Source organism: Oncorhynchus masou, chromosome 17 (genome assembly GCF_036934945.1).
Source record: "Oncorhynchus masou masou isolate Uvic2021 chromosome 17, UVic_Omas_1.1, whole genome shotgun sequence".
Lineage (NCBI taxonomy): Eukaryota > Metazoa > Chordata > Actinopteri > Salmoniformes > Salmonidae > Oncorhynchus > Oncorhynchus masou.
In genome coordinates this window covers 36,582,277-36,603,018 of record NC_088228.1, presented here as the reverse complement: position 1 = coordinate 36,603,018, position 20,742 = coordinate 36,582,277, and the positions used below count along the sequence as shown (strand labels likewise).

The 20,742-nt window shown below is 47.2% G+C and overlaps 1 protein-coding gene across 1 annotated transcript in view; it reads left to right on the top strand.

Moving 5' to 3' along the window:
• epha4b (eph receptor A4b) overlaps nt 1-20,742 on the top strand; it is a 188,316-nt gene that overhangs the window by 102,566 nt on the left and 65,008 nt on the right. Inside the window, exons 11-12 of the mRNA XM_064993203.1 lie at nt 15,305-15,372; nt 16,216-16,341. Coding sequence (XP_064849275.1) covers nt 15,305-15,372; nt 16,216-16,341 — 194 coding nt within the window. The remainder of the gene's footprint in view (nt 1-15,304; nt 15,373-16,215; nt 16,342-20,742) is intronic.

Below are 20,742 nucleotides of genomic sequence, written 5' to 3'. Positions count from 1 at the left end.
ATTGTTAGAGAAACCAAATCTCTTTTAAATGTCTGATTTTTTCAGTGTCAGCCACCGATAGTTTTGCCTTGGCCTTTAGAGGGCAACTTTGACTGAAGCAAAGTGGTTACACTAGTCCTCTGGCTGTCTTCTTCTGTGAATAGTAAACTCATCACCTCAGCTCAACTGGAACCCGGCTTGTTCTGTGTAGTCAGCTCTCTCTCTCTCTCTCTCTCACACACACACACACACACACACACACACACACACACACACACACACACACACACACACACACACACACACACACACACACACACACACACACACACACACACACACACACACACACCCTCCCTACATCAAGGACATTCACACCCACTAGGTCTCCCTCAATGGCCACACTTCAGCTGCAGTTCTACAGGGTGTCCCCCAGGGCTCTGTGTTGGGTCCCTTACTCTTCATCATCTACATCCTCTCCCTTGGTCAGATCCTCCATCACCTCAACCTTGACTTCCACTGCTATGCCAATGACATCCAGATCTACCTCAGCACCAAATCCTACCTCAACCCACCTCTGGCCCAGCTCTAATATCTCTGTAATACAAACATGGATGCAACAACACTTCCTCAAGTGCAACAGTGATAAAGTGGAACTCCTGCTCATAGGCACCAGACCCACCCTCACCAAAGCTGGCAACCTCACCCCCTCACCATTGACGGCACCACTGTCTCTCCCTTCCCCCACGCACGCAACCTTGGCATCATCCCAGACTCCACCCTCTCTTTTGACCACCGTCACATGGTCAGATCTTAATTATTCCACCTCCGCAACATTGCCAAAGTCGGGTCCTCCCTCTTCCATCCTGCCGTTGAAACCCTCATACATGCATCTCCTCCCGTCTTGACTACTGTAACTCAGTGCTCTCCGACATCAACTCAAGTTTCCTCCATCAACTCCAAACGGGTCATAACTCTGCAGCCCGACTCTTCATCCACACAAATACCTGGCAGCACCCCTCCCATCCCCACCGTTCAGACCTTCTTCTTCCCTACAAACCCACACACGCATTCCGTTCCACCACAGCAGGCCACCTTGTCATCCCCAGGTTGAAGCCCCGGCACTTCGGCATCAGGGCCTTCTCCAGGGCTTGGAGAACTCCCTCCCTCCAGCCATCCGTGACTCTTAGTCCATCACCATCTTTCAGTCCCTTCTAAAGCCCCACCTCTTTGACAAGGCCTATCCTTAAGCCCCCCCCCCCACCCCACACACACACACAGACTGTACACACAAGCAAAGCAATACACTACAAAGACACTCCTCTCTTCACCATACTGAGCACCTCCTAACTCAAACCCTTACTCTAAACCTGGGTTTGTAGCTAAATCCAACCTTCCCTTCCTTGAGCCCACCCCTCTCTCTTTGTTTACGTTTTCATTTCATCTGATGTGTTTTTGTTTAGACTCCTGTTTTTTTGTTTCATTTCTTTAAATGTAAAAAGACTTTGGGTCCTTAAAACTCAGTATATAAGCCCCATGTTTTATTATTATTACTATGACCAGGTATCACATTTTTAAAAGCGGAGCAAACACTCGCTCATCTGAATGGGCTGATTGAACATTATAGACAAACAGATTGTTGGTTAAGAGGTACAAACACATCAAGAACACACAGTAACGTCCACATACTGTATGTTGAGAAACACACACACACACACACACACACACACACACACACACACACACACACACACACACACACACACACACACACACACACACACACACACACACACACACACACACACAGTGCATTCGGAAAGTATTCAGACCCCTTGACTTTTTCTACATTTTGTTACATTACAGCCTTATTCTAAAATGTATGAAATAGTATTTTTCCCTCATCAATCTACACACAAATACCCCATAATGATAAGGCGAAAAAAGGTTTTTAGACATTTTTCCAATACAGAGTGGCGCAGTAGTCTAAGACACTGCATCACAGTGCTTGAGGCTTCACTACAGACACCCTGGTTCGAATCCAAGCTGCATCACAACAGGCAATGATCGGGAGTCCCATAGGGTGGCGCACAATTGGTCCAGTGCCGCCCGGGTTTGGCCGTGTTGGCCGTCATTGTAAATAAGAAGTTGTTCTTAACCTACCTGAACTACCTAGTTAAATAAAAAATAAATATATATATATACATTTTACATAAGTATACAGACCCTTTGCTATGTGATCTCAGGTGCATCCTGTTTCCATTGATCATCCTTGAGATGTTTCTACAACTTGATTGGAGTCCACCTGTGGTAAATTCAGTTGATTGGACACGATTTGGAAAGGCACCTGTCTATATAATATCCCACAGTTGACAGTGTATGTCAGAGCAAAAAAACAAGCTAAGAGGTCGATGGAATTGTCCATAGAGCTCCGAGACAGGATTGTGTCGAAGCACAGATCTGGGGAAGGGTACCAAAATATTTCTACAGCATTGAAGGTCTCCAAGAACACAGTGGCCTCCATCATTCTTAAAATGGAAGAAGCAATCGGGGGAGAATGGCCTTAGTCAGGAAGAACCCAATGGTCACTCTGACAGAGCTCCAGAGTTCCTCTGTGGAGATGGGAGAACCCTCTGGAAGGACAGCAGCACTCCACCAATCAGGCCTTTATGGTGGAGTGGCCAGACGGAAGCTGTGGGGATGTTTTTCGTCGACAGCGACTGGGAGACTAGTCAGGATTGAGCGAAAGATGAACGGAACAAAGTACAGAGAGATCCTTGATGAAAATCTGCTCCAGAGCACTCAGGACCTCAGACTGCCGTGAGGGTTCCCCTTCCAACAGTACAACAACCCCAACACAGCCAAGACAACGCAGGAGTGGCTACGGGACAAGTCTCTGAATGTCTTTGACTGACCCAGCCAAAGCCCGGACATGAACCCAATCGAACATCTCTGGAGAGACCTGAAATTAGCTGTGCAGCAACGCTCCCCATCCATTTGGGGATAAATTCCCCAAATACAGGAATGCCAAGCTTGTAGAGTCATACCTAGGCCTCTAGATTGTAATCGCTGACAAAGGTGCTTCAACCAAGTACTGAGTATAGGATCTACTTATGTAAATGTAATATTTTATTTTTTTATTTTTGAATACATGAGCAAATCGTTCTAATAACCTGTTTTTGCTTTGTCATCATGGGGATTTGCGTATAGATTGATGAGGGGGAAAAACAATTGAATCCATTTTAGAATAAGGCTGTAATGTAACAAAATGTGGAAAAAGTCAAGGGGTCTGAATACGTTCCGAATGCACTGTATATACTGTACATGTACAAACTACAGCTCTGGGCTACAATGGAGGGCAAGTGGACAAGTACAACGTGTGTGTGTGTGTGTGTGTGTGTGTGTGTGTGTGTGTGTGTGTGTGTGTGTGTGTGTGTGTGTGTGTGTGTGTGTGTGTGTGTGTGTGTGTGTGTGTGTGTGTGTGTGTGTGTGTGTGTGTGTGTTGGCCCCCCTCCGTAGGTCTATTTCTTCCTCCCTGAGTATATCAATTTCTCCTTCTACGCTCTGAGGTCTTTGACTAATCTCATAAAAGCTTGCTTGTCATATAAAACACGTTGAATGATACAGTTCTCGTTTACACTGCCTTTATTAGCTGTGGATGCAAGGCCAGTTAAGAAATCAACCAAGGTTACACGGAAAACACACACAGCAACTTCATTTGACTTTGAGCTGTCTCTGCCGGATATGTGTTTGAACAGTGGATTGATCTCTGCGTGTCTCTGTATTTTCCTTCGCTCTGAGTTTCAAGGATATTTCAACATCCATATTTACACAAATCACTCTCTGCTTTTTAGAACTTTCCCTCTCTTGAAAGCTCTACAGATCAAGCCATTTCTTCCTGTGAAAGTTTCTGCCGTTTGATCTCTTCCTCTCTATTCTCTTCTCTCTCTCTCTTTCTCCCTCTCTCCTCTTGGCAGCCTTCCTAAAGACAGTCTTTCAGAGTGCTTCTCTCGCTCTCGTAGCGTGGAGCGCGGTTTTCCCCAGTGTGTCGATCACACAGACAAGGGCACCTGAGTCAGCCATTAAAGCTACTGTCAAAGATGCTGTTGTAGATAGCCTTAGCCCTGCAGCTACTGTGGCCAGCTCGCCTTCTCCCTCTCGATCGCTCTGACTTTCTCTCGCATGTGCTCTTTGTCTTAAACTCTTTTATGCTCTCACCCTTGGTGTCCCTCATTCTCTTTTGTTCTCTCTCTCTCTCTCACCCTACCTCTCCCTCCCTTCTTCAACTGAATGCGTGTTAGTTAGTATGCAGTGTAGGACCCCCCCGTTGTGTTTTCTGCCTCACATCCTGCCTGTCAGCAAAACCTCTATTCGCTTCCAGCCCTCCACTCAGACGGTGGAGGGGGTGGAGGGGGTAGAGAGAGAGAGAGAAGTATAGAGGCGGCCGAGAAAGAGAAGGATTACAGAGAGAGAGATGGGGAGGATAATATATGGATGGAGTTCCATGAAGGTGGAACCTCGCTAGCCGAATAACAAATGGGTCTCGAGTGACAGAGTATTATATTAAAAAGTAAATTGATATGCAAATGTGGGGCGTGTGGCTTTTGGAGGACAGGAATAGCCTGTTGTCCTCAGTGGACTGGAACAGAGGAAGGAGAGGAGGAGTGAGAGAGAGAGAGAGAGAGAAGGGTGTGTGTGTGAGAGAGAGAGAAAGAAGGGTGTGTGAGAGAGAGAGAAGGGTATGTGAGAGGGAGAGAGAGAGAATGGTGTGTGTGAGATAGAGAGAGGGGGGGGTGTGAGAGGGAGAGAGAGATAAGGGTTTGTGTGAGAGAGAGAGAAGGGTGTGTGTGTGTGAGAGAGAGAGAGAGAGAGAGAGAAGGGTGTGTGAGAGATGAGAGAGAGAATGTGTGTGTGAGAGGGAGAGAGAGAGAGAGAAAGAGAAAGAGGGAAGGGTGTGTGTGTGTGAGAGAGAGAGAGAGAGAGAGAGAGGGGGTGTGTGTGAGAAGGAGAGAGGGAGAGAGAGAAGGGTGTGTGAGAGGGAGAGATGGGTGTGTGTGAGAGAGAGAGAGAGAGAGAGAGGGAAGGGTGTGTGAGAGAGAGAAGGGTGTGTGTGAGAGAGAGAGAAGGGTGTGTGTGAGGGATAGAGAGAGAGAGAAGGGTTTGTGTGAGAGAGAAGGTGTGTGTGAGAGAGAGAGAGAGAGAGAGAGGGAAGGGTGTGTGTGTAAGAGAGAGAAGGGTGTGAGAGAGAGAGAGAGAGAGAGAGAGAAGGGTGTGTGTGAGAAGGAGAGAGAGAGAAGGGTGTGTGTGAGGGATAGAGAGAGAGAGAGAGAAGGGTTTGTGAGAGAGAGAGAAGGGTGTGTGTGTGAGAGAGAGAGAGAGAGAGGGAAGGGTGTGTGTGAGAGAGAGAGAAGGGTGTGTGTGAGAGAGAGAGAGAGAGAGAGAGAGAGGGAAGGGTTGTGTGAGAAGGAGAGAGAGAGAGAATGTGTGTGTGAGGGATAGAGAAAGAGAGAAGGGTTTGTGTGAGAGAGAGGGAAGGGTGTGTGTGTAAGAGAGAGAAGGGTGTGAGAGAGAGAGAAGGGTGTGTGTGTGAGAGAGACAGAGAGAGAGAGAGAGGGAAGGGTGTGTGTGAGAGAGAGAGAAGTGTGTGTGTGTGAGAGAGAGAAGGGTGTGTGAGAGAGAGAGAGAGAGAGAGAGAGAAGGGTGTGTGTGTGAGAGAGACAGAGAGAGAGAGAGAGGGAAGGGTGTGTGTGAGAGAGAGAGAAGTGTGTGTGTGTGAGAGAGAGAAGGGTGTGTGTGTGAGAGAGACAGAGAGAGAGAGAGGGAAGGGTGTGTGTGAGAGAGAGAGAAGTGTGTGTGTGTGAGAGAGAGAAGGGTGTGTGAGAGAGAGAGAGAGAGAAGGAAGGGTGTGTGTGTGAGAGAGAGAGGGGTGTGAGAGAGAGAGAAGGCTTTGTGTGAGAGAGAGAGAAGGGTGTGTGTGTGAGAGAGACAGAGAGAGAGAGAGAGGGAAGGGTGTGTGTGAGAGAGAGAGAAGTGTGTGTGTGTGAGAGAGAGAAGGGTGTGTGTGAGAGAGAGAGAGAGAGAGAGAGAGGGTGTGTGTGTGAGAGAGAGGGGGTGTGAGAGAGAGAAGGGTGTGTGTGAGATGGAGAGAGAGAGAGAGAAGGGTGTGTGAGAGGGAGAGAGAGAGAAGGGTGTGTGAGAGAGAGAGAGAGAGAGAGAGAGAGAGGGGTGTGTGTGTGAGAGAGAGAGAGGGTGTGAGAGAGAGAGAGAGAAGGGTGTGTGTGAGATGGAGAGAGAGAGAGAGAAGGGTGTGTGAGAGGGAGAGAGAGAGAGAAGGGTTTGTGTGAGAGAGAGAAGGGTGTGTGTGTGAGAGAGTGAGAGAGAGAGAGAGAAGGGTTTGTATGAGAGAGAGAGAAGGGTGTGTGTGAGAGCGAGAGAGAGAAGGGTGTGTGTGTGAGAGAGAGAGAGAGAAGGGTGTGTGTGAGGGATAGAGAGAGAGAGAAGGGTTTGTGAGAGAGAGAGAAGGGTGTGTGTGTGAGAGAGAGAGAGAGAGAGGGAAGGGTGTGTGTGTAAGAGAGAGAAGGGTGAGAGAGAGAGAGAGAGAGAGAGAGAGAGAGAGAGAGAGAGAGAGAAGGGTTGTGTGAGAAGGAGAGAGAGAGAGAGAATGTGTGTGTGAGGGATAGAGAAAGAGAGAAGGGTTTGTGTGAGAGAGAGGGAAGGGTGTGTGTGTAAGAGAGAGAAGGGTGTGTGTGTGAAGGAGAGAGAGAGAGAATGTGTGTGTGAGGGATAGAGAGAGAGAGGGTGTGTGAGAGAGAGAGAAGGGTGTGTGTGTGTGAGAGAGAGAGAGAGAGAGGTGTGTGTGAGAGAGAGAGAAGTGTGTGTGTGAGAGAGAGAAGAGAGAGAGAGAGGAGAAGGGGTGTGTGTGAGAGAGAGAGAGAGAGAGAGAGAAGGGTGTGTGTGTGTGAGAGAGAGAAGGGTGTGTGTGAGAGAGAGAGAGAGAGAGAGAGAGAAGGGTGTGTGTGTGAGAGAGAGAAGTGTGTGTGTGTGAGAGAGAAGGGTGTGTGTGAGAGAGAGAGAGAGAAGGGTGTGTGTGTGTGAGAGAGAGAGGGGTGTGAGAGAGAGAGAAGGCTTTGTGTGAGAGAGAGAGAGGGTGTGTGTGTGAGAGAGACAGAGAGAGAGAGAGGGAAGGGTGTGTGTGAGAGAGAGAGAAGTGTGTGTGTGGAGAGAGAAGGGTGTGTGTGAGAAGAGAGTGAGAGAGAGAGAGGGGTGTGTGTGAGAGAGAGGGGGTGTGAGAGAGAGAGAAGGGTGTGTGTGAGATGGAGAGAGAGAGAGAGAGAAGGGTGTGTGAGAGGGAGAGAGAGAGAAGGGTGTGTGAGAGAGAGAGAGAGAGAGAAGGGTGTGTGTGTGTGTGAGAGAGAGAGGGTGTGAGAGAGAGAGAGATGAGATGGAGAGAGAGAGAGAGAAGGTGTGTGAGAGGGAGAGAGAGAGAGAAGGGTTTGTGTGAGAGAGAGAAGGGTGTGTGTGTGAGAGAGTGAGAGAGAGAGAGAAGGGTTTGTATGAGAGAGAGAGAAGGGTGTGTGTGAGAGAGCGAGAGAGAGAAGGGTGTGTGTGTGAGAGAGAGAGAGAGAAGGGTGTGTGTGAGGGAGAGAGAGAGAAGGGTTTGTGAGAGAGAGAGAAGGGTGTGTGTGTGAGAGAGAGAGAGAGAGAGGGAAGGGTGTGTGTGTAAGAGAGAGAGAGAGAGAGAGAGAGAGAGAGAGAGAGAGAGAGAGAGAAGGGTTGTGTGAGAAGGAGAGAGAGAGAGAGAATGTGTGTGTGAGGGATAGAGAAAGAGAGAAGGGTTTGTGTGAGAGAGAGGGAAGGGTGTGTGTGTAAGAGAGAGAAGGGTGTGTGTGTGAAGGAGAGAGAGAGAGAATGTGTGTGTGAGGGATAGAGAGAGAGAGAAGGCGTTGTGTGAGAGAGAGAAGGGTGTGTGTGTGAGAGAGAGAGAGAGAGAGAGAGGGATGGGTGTGTGTGAGAGAGAGAGAAGTGTGTGTGTGAGAGAGAGAAGGGTGTGTGAGAGAGAGAGAGAGAGAGAGAAGGGTGTGTGTGTGAGAGAGACAGAGAGAGAGAGAGAGGGAAGAGAGAGAGAGAGAAGTGTGTGTGTGTGAGAGAGAGAGGGGTGTGTGTGAGAGAGAGAGAGAGAGAGAGAGAGGGAGTGTGTGAGAGAGAGAGAAGTGTGTGTGAGAGAGAGAAGGTGTGTGTGAGAGAGAGAGAGAGAGAGAGAGGGGTGTGTGTGAGAGAGAGAGAGAGAAGGCTTTGTGTGAGAGAGAGAGAAGGGTGTGTGTGTGAGAGAGAGAGAGAGAGAGAGGGAAGGTGTGTGTGAGAGAGAGAGAAGTGTGTGTGTGTGAGAGAGAGGGTGTGTGTGAGAGAGAGAGAGAGAGAAGGGTGTGTGTGAGAGAGAGAGAGAGAGAGAGAAGGGTGTGTGAGATGAGAGAGAGAGAGAGAAGGGTGTGTGAGAGGGAGAGAGAGAGAAGGGTGTGAGAGAGAGAGAGAGGGTGTGTGTGAGAGAGGGAGAGAGAGAGAGAGGGGTGTGTGAGAGAGAGAGAGAGAGAAGGTGTGTGAGAGGGAGAGAGAGAGAGAAGGGTTTGTGTGAGAGAGAAGGGTGTGTGTGTGAGAGAGTGAGAGAGAGAGAGAGAAGGGTTTGTATGAGAGAGAGAGAAGGGTGCGTGTGAGAGAGCGAGAGAGAGAAGGGTGTGTGTGTGAGAGAGAGAGAGAGAAGGGTGTGTGTGAGGGATAGAGAGAGAGAGAAGGGTTTGTGAGAGAGAGAGGGTGTGTGTGAGAGAGAGAGAGAGAGAGAGGGAAGGGTGTGTGTAAGAGAGAAGGGTGTGTGAGAGAGAGAGGGTTGTGTGAGAAGGAGAGAGAAGAGAATGTGTGTGTGAGGGATAGAGAAAGAGAGAAGGGTTTGTGTGAGAGAGGGAAGGGTGTGTGTAGAGAGAGAAGGTGTGTGTGTGAAGAGAGAGAGGCGAATGTGTGTGTGAGGAGAGAGAGAGAAGGCGAGAGAGAGAGAAGGGTGTGTGTGTGAGAGAGAGAGAGAAAGAGAGAGGGAAGGGTGTGTGTGAGAGGAGAGTGTGTGTGTGTGAGAGAGAGAAGGGTGTGTGTGAGAGAGAGAGAGAGAGAGAGAAGTGTGTGTGTGTGAGAGAGACAGAGAGAGAGGGAAGGGTGTGTGTGAGAGAGAGAGAAGTGTGTGTGTGAGAGAGAGAGAAGGGTGTGTGTGAGAGAGAGAGAGAGAGAGAGAGAGAGAGAGAGAAGGGTGTGTGTGTGAGAGAGAGAGGGGGTGTGAGAGAGAGAGAAGGGTGTGTGTGAGATGGAGAGAGAGAGAGAGAGAAGGGTGTGTGAGAGGGAGAGAGAGAGAAGGGTGTAGAGAGAGAAGAGAGAGAGAAGGGTGTGTGTGTGAGAGAGAGAGGTGTGAGAGAGAGAGAGAGAGAAGGGTGTGTGTGAGATGGAGAGAGAGAGAGAGAAGGGTGTGTGAGAGGGAGAGAGAGAGAGAAGGGTTTGTGTGAGAGAGAGAAGGGTGTGTGTGAGTTGAGTGAGAGAGAGAGAGAAGGGTTTGTATGAGAGAGAAGGGTGTGTGTGAGAGAGCGAGAGAGAGAAGGGTGTGTGTGTGAGAGAGAGAGAGAGAAGGGTGTGTGTGTGAGAGAGAAGGGTTTGTGAGAGAGAGAGAAGGGTGTGTGTGTGAGAGAGAGAGAGGGAAGGGGTGTGTGTGTAAGAGAAGAGAGAGAGAGAGAGAGAGAGAGAAGGGTTGTGTGAGAAGGAGAGAGAGAGAGAGAATGTGTGTGTGAGGGATAGAGAAAGAGAGAAGGGTTTGTGTGAGAGAGAGGGAAGGGTGTGTGTGTAAGAGAGAGAAGGGTGTGTGTGTGAAGGAGAGAGAGAGAGAATGTGTGTGTGAGGGATAGAGAGAGAGAGAAGGCGTTGTGTGAGAGAGAGAGAAGGGTGTGTGTGTGTGAGAGAGAGAGAGAGAGAGAGAGAGGGAAGGGTGTGTGAGAGAGAGAGAGAAGTGTGTGTGTGTGAGAGAGAGAAGGGTGTGTGTGAGAGAGAGAGAGAGAGAGAGAAGGGGTGTGTGTGTGTGAGAGAGAGGGGGTGTGAGAGAGAGAAGGGTGTGTGTGAGATGGAGAGAGAGAGAAGGGTGTGAGAGGGAGAGAGAGAGAAGGGTGTGTGTGTGAGAGAGAGAAGGGTGTGTGTGAGAGAGAGAGAGAGAAGGGTGTGTGTGTGTGAGAGAGAGAGGGTGTGAGAGAGAGAGAAGGGTGTGTGTGAGATGGAGAGAGAGAGAGAGAAGGGTGTGTGAGAGGGAGAGAGAGAGAGAGAGAGAGAGAGAGAGAAGGGTTTGTGTGAGAGAGAGAGAAGGGTGTGTGTGAGAGAGAGAGAGAAGGTGTGTGAGAGAGAGAGAGAGAGAGAAGGGTGTGTGTGAGAGGAGAGAGACAGAGAAGGGTGTGTGTGAGAGGGAGAGAGCGAGAGAGAGAGGGGTTTGTTTGAGAGAGAGAGAGAGAGAGGGGTGTGTGAGAGAGAGAGAGAGCGAGAGAGAGAGAGAAGGGTATATGTGTGAGACATAGAGAGAAGGGTGTGAGAGAGAGAGAGAGAAGTGTGTGTGTGAGAAGGAGAGAGAGAGAGAATGTGTGTGTGAGAGGGAGAGAGAGAGAGAAGGGTTTGTGTGAGAGAGAGAAGGGTGTGTGTGTGTGTGAGAGAGAGAGAGAGAGAGAGAGAGAGATGGAAGGGTGTGTGTGTAAGAGAGAGAAGGGTGTGAGAGAGAGAGAGGAGGAAGGGTGTGTGTGAGAAGGAGAGAGAGAGAGAAGGGTGTGTGTGAGGGATAGAGAGAGAGAGAAGGGTTTGTGAGAGAGAGAGAGAAGGGTGTGTGTGTGAGAGAGAGAGAGAGAGAGAGAAAGAGAGGGAAGGGTGTGTGTGTAAGAGAGAGAAGGGTGTGAGAGAGAGAGAGAGAGAGAAGGGTTGTGTGAGAGGAGAGAGAGAGGAGAATGTGTGTGTGAGGGATAGAGAAGAAGAAGGGTTTGTGTGAGAGGGAAGGGTGTGTGTAAGAGAGAAGGGTGTGAGAGAGAGAGAAGGGTATGTGTGTGAAGGAGAGAGAGTGTGTGTGTGAGGGATAGAGAGAGAGAAGGCTTTGTGTGAGAGAGAGAGAAGGGTGTGTGTGAGAGAGAGAGAGAGGAGAAGGTGTGTGTGTGTGAGAGAGAAGTGTGTGTGTGTGAGAGAGAGAAGGTGTGTGTGAGAGAGAGAGAGAAGAGAAGGGTGTGTGTGTGAGAGAGAGGGGGGTGTGAGAGAGAGAAGGGTATGTGTGAGATGGAGAGAAGGGGTGTGTGAGGGAGAGAGAGAAGGGTGTGTGTGTGAGAGAGAGAAGGGTGTGTGTGAGAGAGAGTGAGAGAGAGAGAGAGAAGGGTGTGTGTGAGATGGAGAGAGAGAGAGAAGGGTGTGTGAGAGAGGGAGAGAGAGAGAGAAGGGTTTGTGTGAGAGAGAGAGAAGGGTGTGTGTGTGAGAGAGAGAGAGAGAGAGAGAGAGAGAGAGCAGGGTTTGTGTGAGAGAGAGAGAAGGGTGTGTGTGAGAGAGCGAGAGAGAGAGAAGTGTGTGTGTGAGAGAGAGAGAGAGAAGGGTGTGTGTGAGAGGGAGAGAGACAGAGAGAAGGGTGTGTGTGAGGGAGAGAGAGAGAGAGAGAGAGAGAGAGAGGGGGAAGGGTGTGTGTGAGAGAGAGAAGGGTGTGTGTGTGAGAGAGAGAAGGGTGTGTGTGTGAGAGAGAGAGAAGGGTGTGTGTGTGAGAGAGAGAAGGGTGTGTGAGAGAGAGAGAAGGGTGTGTGTGAGATGGGGAGAGAGAGAGAGAGAAGGGTGTGTGAGAGGGAGAGAGAGAGAGAAGGGTTTGTGTGAGAGAGAAGGGTTTGTGTGTGAGAGAGAGAGAGAGAGAGAGAGGGGGGGGTTGTGTGAGAGAGAAGTGTGTGTGTGAGAGAGAGAGAGAGAGAGAGAAGGGTGTGTGTGTGAGAGAGAGAGAGAGAGAGAGAGAGAGAAGGGTGTGTGTGAGAGGGAGAGAGACAGAGAGAAGGTTGTGTGTGAGAGGGAGAGAGTGAGAGAGAGAAGGGTTTGTGTGTGTGAGAGAGAGAGAGAGAGAGAGAGGGGTGTGTGTGAGAGAGAGAGAGAGAGGGAGAGAAGGGTTTGTGCGTGAGACATAGAGAGAAGGGTGTGAGAGAGTGAGAGAGAGAGAGAGAGAGAAGGGTATGTGTGTGATAGAGAGAGAGAGAGAGAAGGGTGTGTGTGTGAGAGAGGGAGAGAGGGAGAGAGAGAGAGAGAAGGGTGTGTGTGAGAGGGAGAGAGAGAGAGATATAAGGGTGTGAGAGAGGGAGAGAGAGAGAGAGAGAGAGAGAGAGAGAAGGGTGTGTGTGAGAGGGAGAGAGAGAGAGATATAAGGGTGTGTGTGAGAGGGAGAGAGAGAGAGAGAGAGAGAGAGAGAGAAGGGTGTGTGTGAGAGGGAGAGAGAGAGAGAGAGAAGGGTGTGTGTGAGAGAGCGAGATTGGGAGGGAGCGAGAGAGAGAGATAACGGAGTATGTGGTTATTAAATTGGATGGGAACGTACTGGAGCAATGGAGACTCACTACCTGTGGATGACAGATGGAACCAAGATACACAGATATGCAGTGTTATTACTTATAAATATAAAGTGGTACTGTAGAACAGAAGCATAAAGCCGACCCATTTCAACAGACATTCAACCAACCTAAGCTCTTGGGTGGGTTTGTGTTGATCTCTAGACTATTCAGGTATTTTGAGTTTTTACAAAACCTTCTGTTTACTGCGTTATAGAGAACTTACCTTTATGTTTTGTTGCTTGTGGGGCACACAATTCCTCTGGGACCCTACCAATGCTGTGTGTGTGTGTGTGTGTGTGTGTGTGTGTGTGTGTGTGTGTGTGTGTGTGTGTGTGTGTGTGTGTGTGTGTGTGTGTGTGTGTGTGTGTGTGTGTGTGTGTGTGTGTGTGTGTGTGTGTGTGCGCTCGTGTTCATGTGATTTTCGAGATGTCTTTCAGCGGTAATGAATCATGACACTTCTAACTTGAGAGGCTAGATGAGGCACATTGTAATTACTATGGAAATGCGTGTGCCCCTCTTAGAGGGGGAAAATGGGGAAAAATGTCATCAGTGCGCTTGGGTTGTGTGTGTGTTTGTGTAGGTGGGTGTGTGTGTGTAGGTGGGTGTGTGTGTGTGTGTGTGTGTGTGTGTGTGTGTGTGTGTGTGTGTGTGTGTGTGTGTGTGTGTGTGTGTGTGTGTGTGTGTGTGTGGAAGTGTGTGTGATTGTGTGTGTGTGTGTGTGTATGGGGCATGAGTGTGTGTGTGTGTGTGTGTGTGTGTGTGTGTGTGTGTGTGTGTGTGTGTGTGTGTGTGTGTGTGTGTGTGTGTGTGTGTGTGTGTGTGTGTGTGTGTGTGTGTGTGTGTGTGTGTGTGTGTGTAGGGGTAAGGGTTAGAGGGCTGTACTCTCATGGGAGTTTTCCATTGCAGTTGGGGCAGAGGTGTGAACTGGTCTCCCCATTCCCCATATGCTCTAGACACTTGCCCCAAGCGGTGGTGTCTCCGTGGCGGTACGTGTTGGGGGGTAATGATCACAGCACCCCCTCTGGCTTGTATCCAGCTGATAAACAGGTGGGACCCACCAACCCCCGCCCACACACACACACCCTCCCATACTCCCCTAACGCTTCCTAATTTTCCCCCCCAGCCCCCAACCTCAACCTAAGGGACCCCACCAGCCGAACACATGGCAGAGGGGTGTGTGTGTGTTTTGCCCTGTAACCCTCTCCCTTAAGCCTCTCCTTCATCCCTCACTCCAGTCCCAGACAGAGACAGTATTCCCTAGAGGGTCCATTGTAGGCTGAGTTATTCCATCCGTTCAGCTGTGTAAAAACCAACATAGAGATTAGGCACCAAATGACTGTCATATTTACTGAGGCAAACAAGGCCCTCAGTATCCTCTTCACCTCTCCTTCCTCTCCCCCTTTTTGCCCTGTGTCTCACTTGTCCATCATTCCTCTTTGCTGGCCAGGGATCTTCAGCTTTCTTTCTTCTCCCTCCATCTCTAGTCGGTGACTAGATGTCAAAGTGGTTGATCACAGTTCTTGGAACTGATCCCAAACCAATTACAATCAAAATGGCTTTAAGATGTACTGGGCCCCTGATTAGGATGGAAGAGATGGTTTCTTTTCCAGAATGACTTCCCTTCATAAGTCTTCGTAATGAGAGGCGATAGGACAGAGGGAGGCGAGGGGGAATGGAGAGAGGAGAAGGACAGAAGGGGAAAGTTAGTTTGAAGGAAGAGAGGAGAGGAAATGAAAGGAACACATCAGAGAGGAGAGGAAAGGAGAAGGGAGGAGAGGAGACAGGAAATAAACCATTTATATGGCGTTTTAGTACCTGACGATGTGAAAAAGGATTTCGCTCTTTTATGTTTTGGGCTAAAACCTTCAAGCTGTATTTAAGCGAGCGTTAAATGTAATGGTGTTTTGTGTTAATTGGCTTGTTAAATGTGCTGTTTTCCTACTGCAGTTTTACAGAGCGGAGCAGAGAAAAGCCAACGTTAACCACTCAGCACCCAACCGCTCCTTAACCTCTCGCAAACAGTGGTGCTTTTTAACCAGAACTAGTTTAACACATCCTCACCGCTGGGCAGATCAATTGATTGGTGGTTGTTATTGATCCAGGTTGTGCGTGTGTGTGTGTGTGTGTGTGTGTGTGTGTGTGTGTGTGTGTGTGTGTGTGTGTGTGTGTGTGTGTGTGGTAGCCCATGGAGGTGTACACAGAGGTAGTTAATGAGCAGAAAGGTTGTCAGAGGAATTGAAGGGGTGTATTGCACGGTAATGCATGGACCTATATGCACTTCTACTGAAAGGGGATGACTGAACACTGGAGGGTGCACACACACACACATGCACACACACACACACACACACACTTACGAACACTCTCAGGCTACTACGCACACCAGAGAAAGGGACAGAGAGGGAAGCAGAGGAAGGGAGAGAGAGAAGGGGGGAGGAGAAAGAGAGTGAAGGACTACTGCTTTCACACCCTCAGGCTCCTGCATACAGAGACCAGCGAGAGAGAGGGAGGTGGGGTGGGGGGGCTGGGGGGGGGGCACAAAAATAGGAGACTGTTTCTATACTTTCAATATGCCCTCGGCAGTTCAATATGTATCATGGGAGTTTCACAAACTGGAAATAAAAGTAAGCTCTCACACACACACACATGCACGCAAACACACACACACACACACTAACCTTGATGTCATTAACCTGTTGGTGGGGTTTGTTCCTCAGACATTGTGGATACATCAAAGCCAAACAGGACCCCGATGAAGAGAAGATGCATTTTCAACATGGACGAGGTACACACACACACACACACACACACACACACACACACACACACACACACACTCAGTAGACGTTGAAGTTCATGTCCATTGAAACCTTTCGTAATGGGGTTGTTTGTGACTACACACACGCACACGCACACGCACACGCACACGCACACGCACGCACGCACGCACGCACGCGCACGCACGCACGCACACGCACACACACACACACACACACACACACACACACACACACACACACACACACACACAGAGTACACTCTTTTCGATATGTCACAGGCTATTTTCACATGTACATAAACAAGAAAGTGATTCAGGCGATTGCAATTCATGATAGGCTCCTCTTTCACTGTCCGTAGGAAAAACAGGAGAGAAATGCTTCACCCCTTTTCAGCTTTTCAGCTTAAACAATGAGAACATACAGAAGCAGTTGAGATTCTCACCGGGAGTCACTCCGTCACGTCCTTAGGAATGTTCTCAGGCTGCTTCTCGGAAAGTGAATGTCTTGTATGAAGTGAGCAGAATTGACATTCATTCTCTGGTGTTGCTGTAAGGAAATATAACAAAACACGAGGGAGACGTGTTCCATCCGAGAGAGCAATATTGAATATGTGATATTCAACTCTCAAGGATTCAGGAGCCATTTACATGACTTTAATTACGTTGGAGTTGAGCTCATTTCTATGTCGCACTGTCGTTCACTGCCTGCTTTCTGCAAGGAAGGTTATTGACGTCTCTCTATGTTTCTATCCTCTCTTCTTTCGCCCATCTCTCTCGCTCTCTCTCTGTTTCTCTCCCCCATATTTCCCCTCTCTCCTCCCTCCCCCGCCTCTCTCGATCTCTCTCCAGTCAAACTCCCTGGCAGTAAGACCTATATTCATCCACACACCTATGAGGACCCTAACCAGGCAGTCAGAGACTTTGCCAAAGAGATCGATGCTTCCAGCATCCGCATCGAGAGAGTCATCGGAGCGGGTGAGTCATCCCTGGTTGCTGTTCAAACGACAAAAACATGACTATGCAAATGTAATAAAAGTGGCCCTTACATTGAGACCTGTGGAACCCCAGTGGTGCAGTCAAGAGAAATCTGATTGTTAATTGTGCAGACACTTTGTTTAAAGTATGTGTGTGGTAGGTGAGTGTGGGGGAATGTGTAGTTATTTATACTGTGTGTTGTAGGTGAGTGTGGGGGATTGTGAAGTTATTTATACTGTGTGTTGTAGGTGAGTGTGGGGAAGTGTGTAGTTATTTATATTGTGTGTTGGAGGTGAGTGTGGGGAAGTGTGAAGTTATTTATACTGTGTGTTGTAGGTGAGTGTGGGGAAGTGTGTAGTTATTTATACTGTGTGTGTTGTAGGTGAGTGTGGGGAAGTGTGTAGTTATTTATACTGTGTGTGTTGTAGGTGAGTGTGGGGGAGTGTGAAGTTATTTATACTGTGTGTTGTAGGTGAGTGTGGGGAAGTGTGTAGTTATTTATATTGTGTGTTGGAGGTGAGTGTGGGGAAGTGTGTAGTTATTTATACTGTGTGTGTTGTAGGTGAGTGTGGGGGAGTGTGAAGTTATTTATACTGTGTGTTGTAGGTGAGTGTGGGGAAGTGTGTAGTTATTTATACTGTGTGTGTTGTAGGTGAGTTTGGGGAAGTGTGTAGTTATTTATACTGTGTGTGTTGTAGGTGAGTGTGGGGATGTGTGTAGTTATTTATACTGTGTGTGTTGTAGGTGAGTGTGGGGAAGTGTGTAGTTATTTATACTGTGTGTTGTAGGTGAGTTTGGGGAAGTGTGTAGTTATTTATACTGTGTGTGTTGTAGGTGAGTGTGGGGATGTGTGTAGTTATTTATATTGTGTGTGTTGTAGGTGAGTTTGGGGAAGTGTGTAGTTATTTATACTGTGTGTGTTGTCGGTGAGTTTGGGGAAGTGTGTAGTTATATATACTGTGTGTGGTTGTAGGTGAGTTTGGGGAAGTGTGTAGTTATTTATACTGTGTGTCTGTGTTGTAGGTGAGTTTGGGGAAGTGTGTAGTTATTTATACTGTGTGTGTTGTAGGTGAGTTTGGGGAAGTGTGTAGTTATTTATACTGTGTGTGTTGTAGGTGAGTTTGGGGAAGTGTGTAGTTATTTATACTGTGTGTGTTGTAGGTGAGTTTGGGTAAGTGTGTAGTTATTTATACTGTGTGTGGTTGTAGGTGAGTTTGGGGAGGTGTGTAGTTATTTATACTGTGTGTCTGTGTTGTAGGTGAGTGTGGGGAAGTGTGTAGTTATTTATACTGTGTGTTGTAGGTGAGTTTGGGGAAGTGTGTAGTTATTTATACTGTGTGTTGTAGGTGAGTTTGGGGAAGTGTGTAGTTATTTATACTGTGTGTGTTGTAGGTGAGTGTGGGGAAGTGTGTAGTTATTTATGCTGTGTGTTGTAGGTGAGTTTGGGGAAGTGTGTAGTTATATATACTGTGTGTGTTGTAGGTGAGTGTGGGGAAGTGTGGAGTTATTTATGCTGTGTGTCTGTGTTGTAGGTGAGTGTGGGGAAGTGTGTAGTTATTTATGCTGTGTGTTGTAGGTGAGTTTGGGGAAGTGTGTAGTTATTTATACTGTGTGTGTTGTAGGTGAGTTTGGAGAAGTGTGTAGTTATTTATACTGTGTGTGTTGTAGGTGAGTTTGGGGAAGTGTGTAGTTATTTATACTGTGTGTGTTGTAGGTGAGTTTGGGGAAGTGTGTAGTTATTTATACTGTGTGTGTTGTAGGTGAGTTTGGAGAAGTGTGTAGTTATATATACTGTGTGTGTTGTAGGTGAGTGTGGGGAAGTGTGGAGTTATTTATGCTGTGTGTCTGTGTTGTAGGTGAGTGTGGGGAGGTGTGTAGTTATTTATACTGTGTGTGGTTGTAGGTGAGTTTGGAGAAGTGTGTAGTTATTTATACTGTGTGTGTTGTAGGTGAGTTTGGGGATGTGTGTAGTTATTTATACTGTGTGTGTTGTAGGTGAGTTTGGGGAAGTGTGTAGTTATTTATACTGTGTGTGTTGTAGGTGAGTTTGGGGAAGTGTGTAGTTATTTATACTGTGTGTGTTGTAGGTGAGTTTGGGGAAGTGTGTAGTTATTTATACTGTGTTTTGTAAGTGAGTTTGGGGAAGTGTGTAGTTATTTATACTGTGTGTGTTGTAGGTGAGTTTGGGGAAGTGTGTAGTTATTTATACTGTGTGTGTTGTAGGTGAGTTTGGAGAAGTGTGTAGTTATTTATACTGTGTGTGTTGTAGGTGAGTTTGGGGAAGTGTGTAGTTATTTATACAGTGTGTCTGTGTTGTAGGTGAGTTTGGGGAAGTGTAGTTATTTATAATGTGTATGTTGTAGGTGAGTTTGAGGAAGTGTGTAGTTATTTATACTGTGTGTGTTGTAGGTGAGTTTGGAGAAGTGTGTAGTTATTTATACTGTGTGTTGTAGGTGAGTTTGGGGATGTGTGTAGTTATTTATACTGTGTGTGTTGTAGTTGAGTTTGGGGAAGTGTGCAGTTATTTATACTGTGTGTGTTGTAGGTGAGTTTGGAGAAGTGTGTAGTTATTTATACTGTGTGTTGTAGGTGAGTTTGGGGAGGTGTGTAGTTATTTATATTGTGTGTGTTGTAGGTGAGTTTGGGGAAGTGTGTAGTTATTTATACTGTGTGTGTTGTAGGTGAGTTTGGGGAAGTGTGTAGTTATTTATACTGTGTGTGTTGTAGGTGAGTTTGGGGAAGTTTGTAGTTATTTATACTGTGTGTGTTGTAGGTGAGTGTGGGGAGGTGTGTAGTTATTTATACTGTGTGTGTTGTAGGTGAGTTTGGGGAAGTGTGTAGTTATTTATACTGTGTGTTGTAGGTGAGTTTGGGGAAGTGTGTAGTTATTTATACTGTGTGTGTTGTAGGTGAGTTTGGGGAAGTGTGTAGTTATTTATACTGTGTGTGTTGTAGGTGAGTTTGGGGAAGTGTGTAGTTATTTATACTGTGTGTCTGTGTTGTAGGTGAGTTTGGGGAAGTGTGTAGTTATTTATACTGTGTGTGTTGTAGGTGAGTTTGGGGAAGTGTGTAGTTATTTATACTGTGTGTGTTGTAGGTGAGTTTGGGGAAGTGTGTAGTTATTTATACTGTGTGTTGTAGGTGAGTTTGGGGAGGTGTGTAGTTATTTATACTGTGTGTTGTAGGTGAGTTTGGGGAAGTGTGTAGTTATTTATACTGTGTGTCTGTGTTGTAGGTGAGTGTGGGGAGGTGTGTAGTTATTTATACTCTGTGTTGTAGGTGAGTTTGGGGAGGTGTGTAGTTATTTATACTGTGTGTTGTAGGTGAGTTTGGGGAAGTGTGTAGTTATTTATACTGTGTGTGTTGTAGGTGAGTTTGGGGAAGTGCGTAGTTATTTATACTGTGTGTGTTGTAGGTGAGTTTGGGGAAGTGTGTAGTTATATATACTGTGTGTGTTGTAGGTGAGTGTGGGGAAGTGTGGAGTTATTTATGCTGTGTGTCTGTGTTGTAGGTGAGTGTGGGGAAGTGTGTAGTTATTTATGCTGTGTGTTGTAGGTGAGTTTGGGGAAGTGTGTAGTTATTTATACTGTGTGTGTTGTAGGTGAGTTTGGAGAAGTGTGTAGTTATTTATACTGTGTGTTGTTGGTGAGTTTGGGGAAGTGTGTAGTTATTTATACTGTGTGTTGTAGGTGAGTTTGGAGAAGTGTGTAGTTATTTATACTGTGTGTTGTAGGTGAGTTTGGGGAAGTGTGTAGTTATTTATACTGTGTGTTGTAGGTGAGTTTGGAGAAGTGTGTAGTTATTTATACTGTGTGTGTTGTAGGTGAGTTTGGGGAAGTGTGTAGTTATTTATACTGTGTGTCTGTGTTGTAGGTTTGAGTTATTTTTGTGTGTGTTGTAGGTGAGTTTGGGGAAGTGTGTAGTTATATATACTGTGTGTGTTGTAGGTGAGTTTGGGGAAGTGTGTAGTTATTTATACTGTGTGTCTGTGTTGTAGGTGAGTGTGGGGAGGTGTGTAGTTATTTATACTGTGTGTGGTTGTAGGTGAGTTTGGAGAAGTGTGTAGTTATTTATACTGTGTGTGTTGTAGGTGAGTTTGGGGATGTGTGTAGTTATTTATACTGTGTGTGTTGTAGGTGAGTTTGGGGAAGTGTGTAGTTATTTATACTGTGTGTGTTGTAGGTGAGTTTGGGGAAGTGTGTAGTTATTTATACTGTGTGTGTTGTAGGTGAGTTTGGGGAAGTGTGTAGTTATTTATACTGTGTTTTGTAAGTGAGTTTGGGGAAGTGTGTAGTTATTTATACTGTGTGTGTTGTAGGTGAGTTTGGGGAAGTGTGTAGTTATTTATACTGTGTGTTGTAGGTGAGTTTGGAGAAGTGTGTAGTTATTTATACTGTGTGT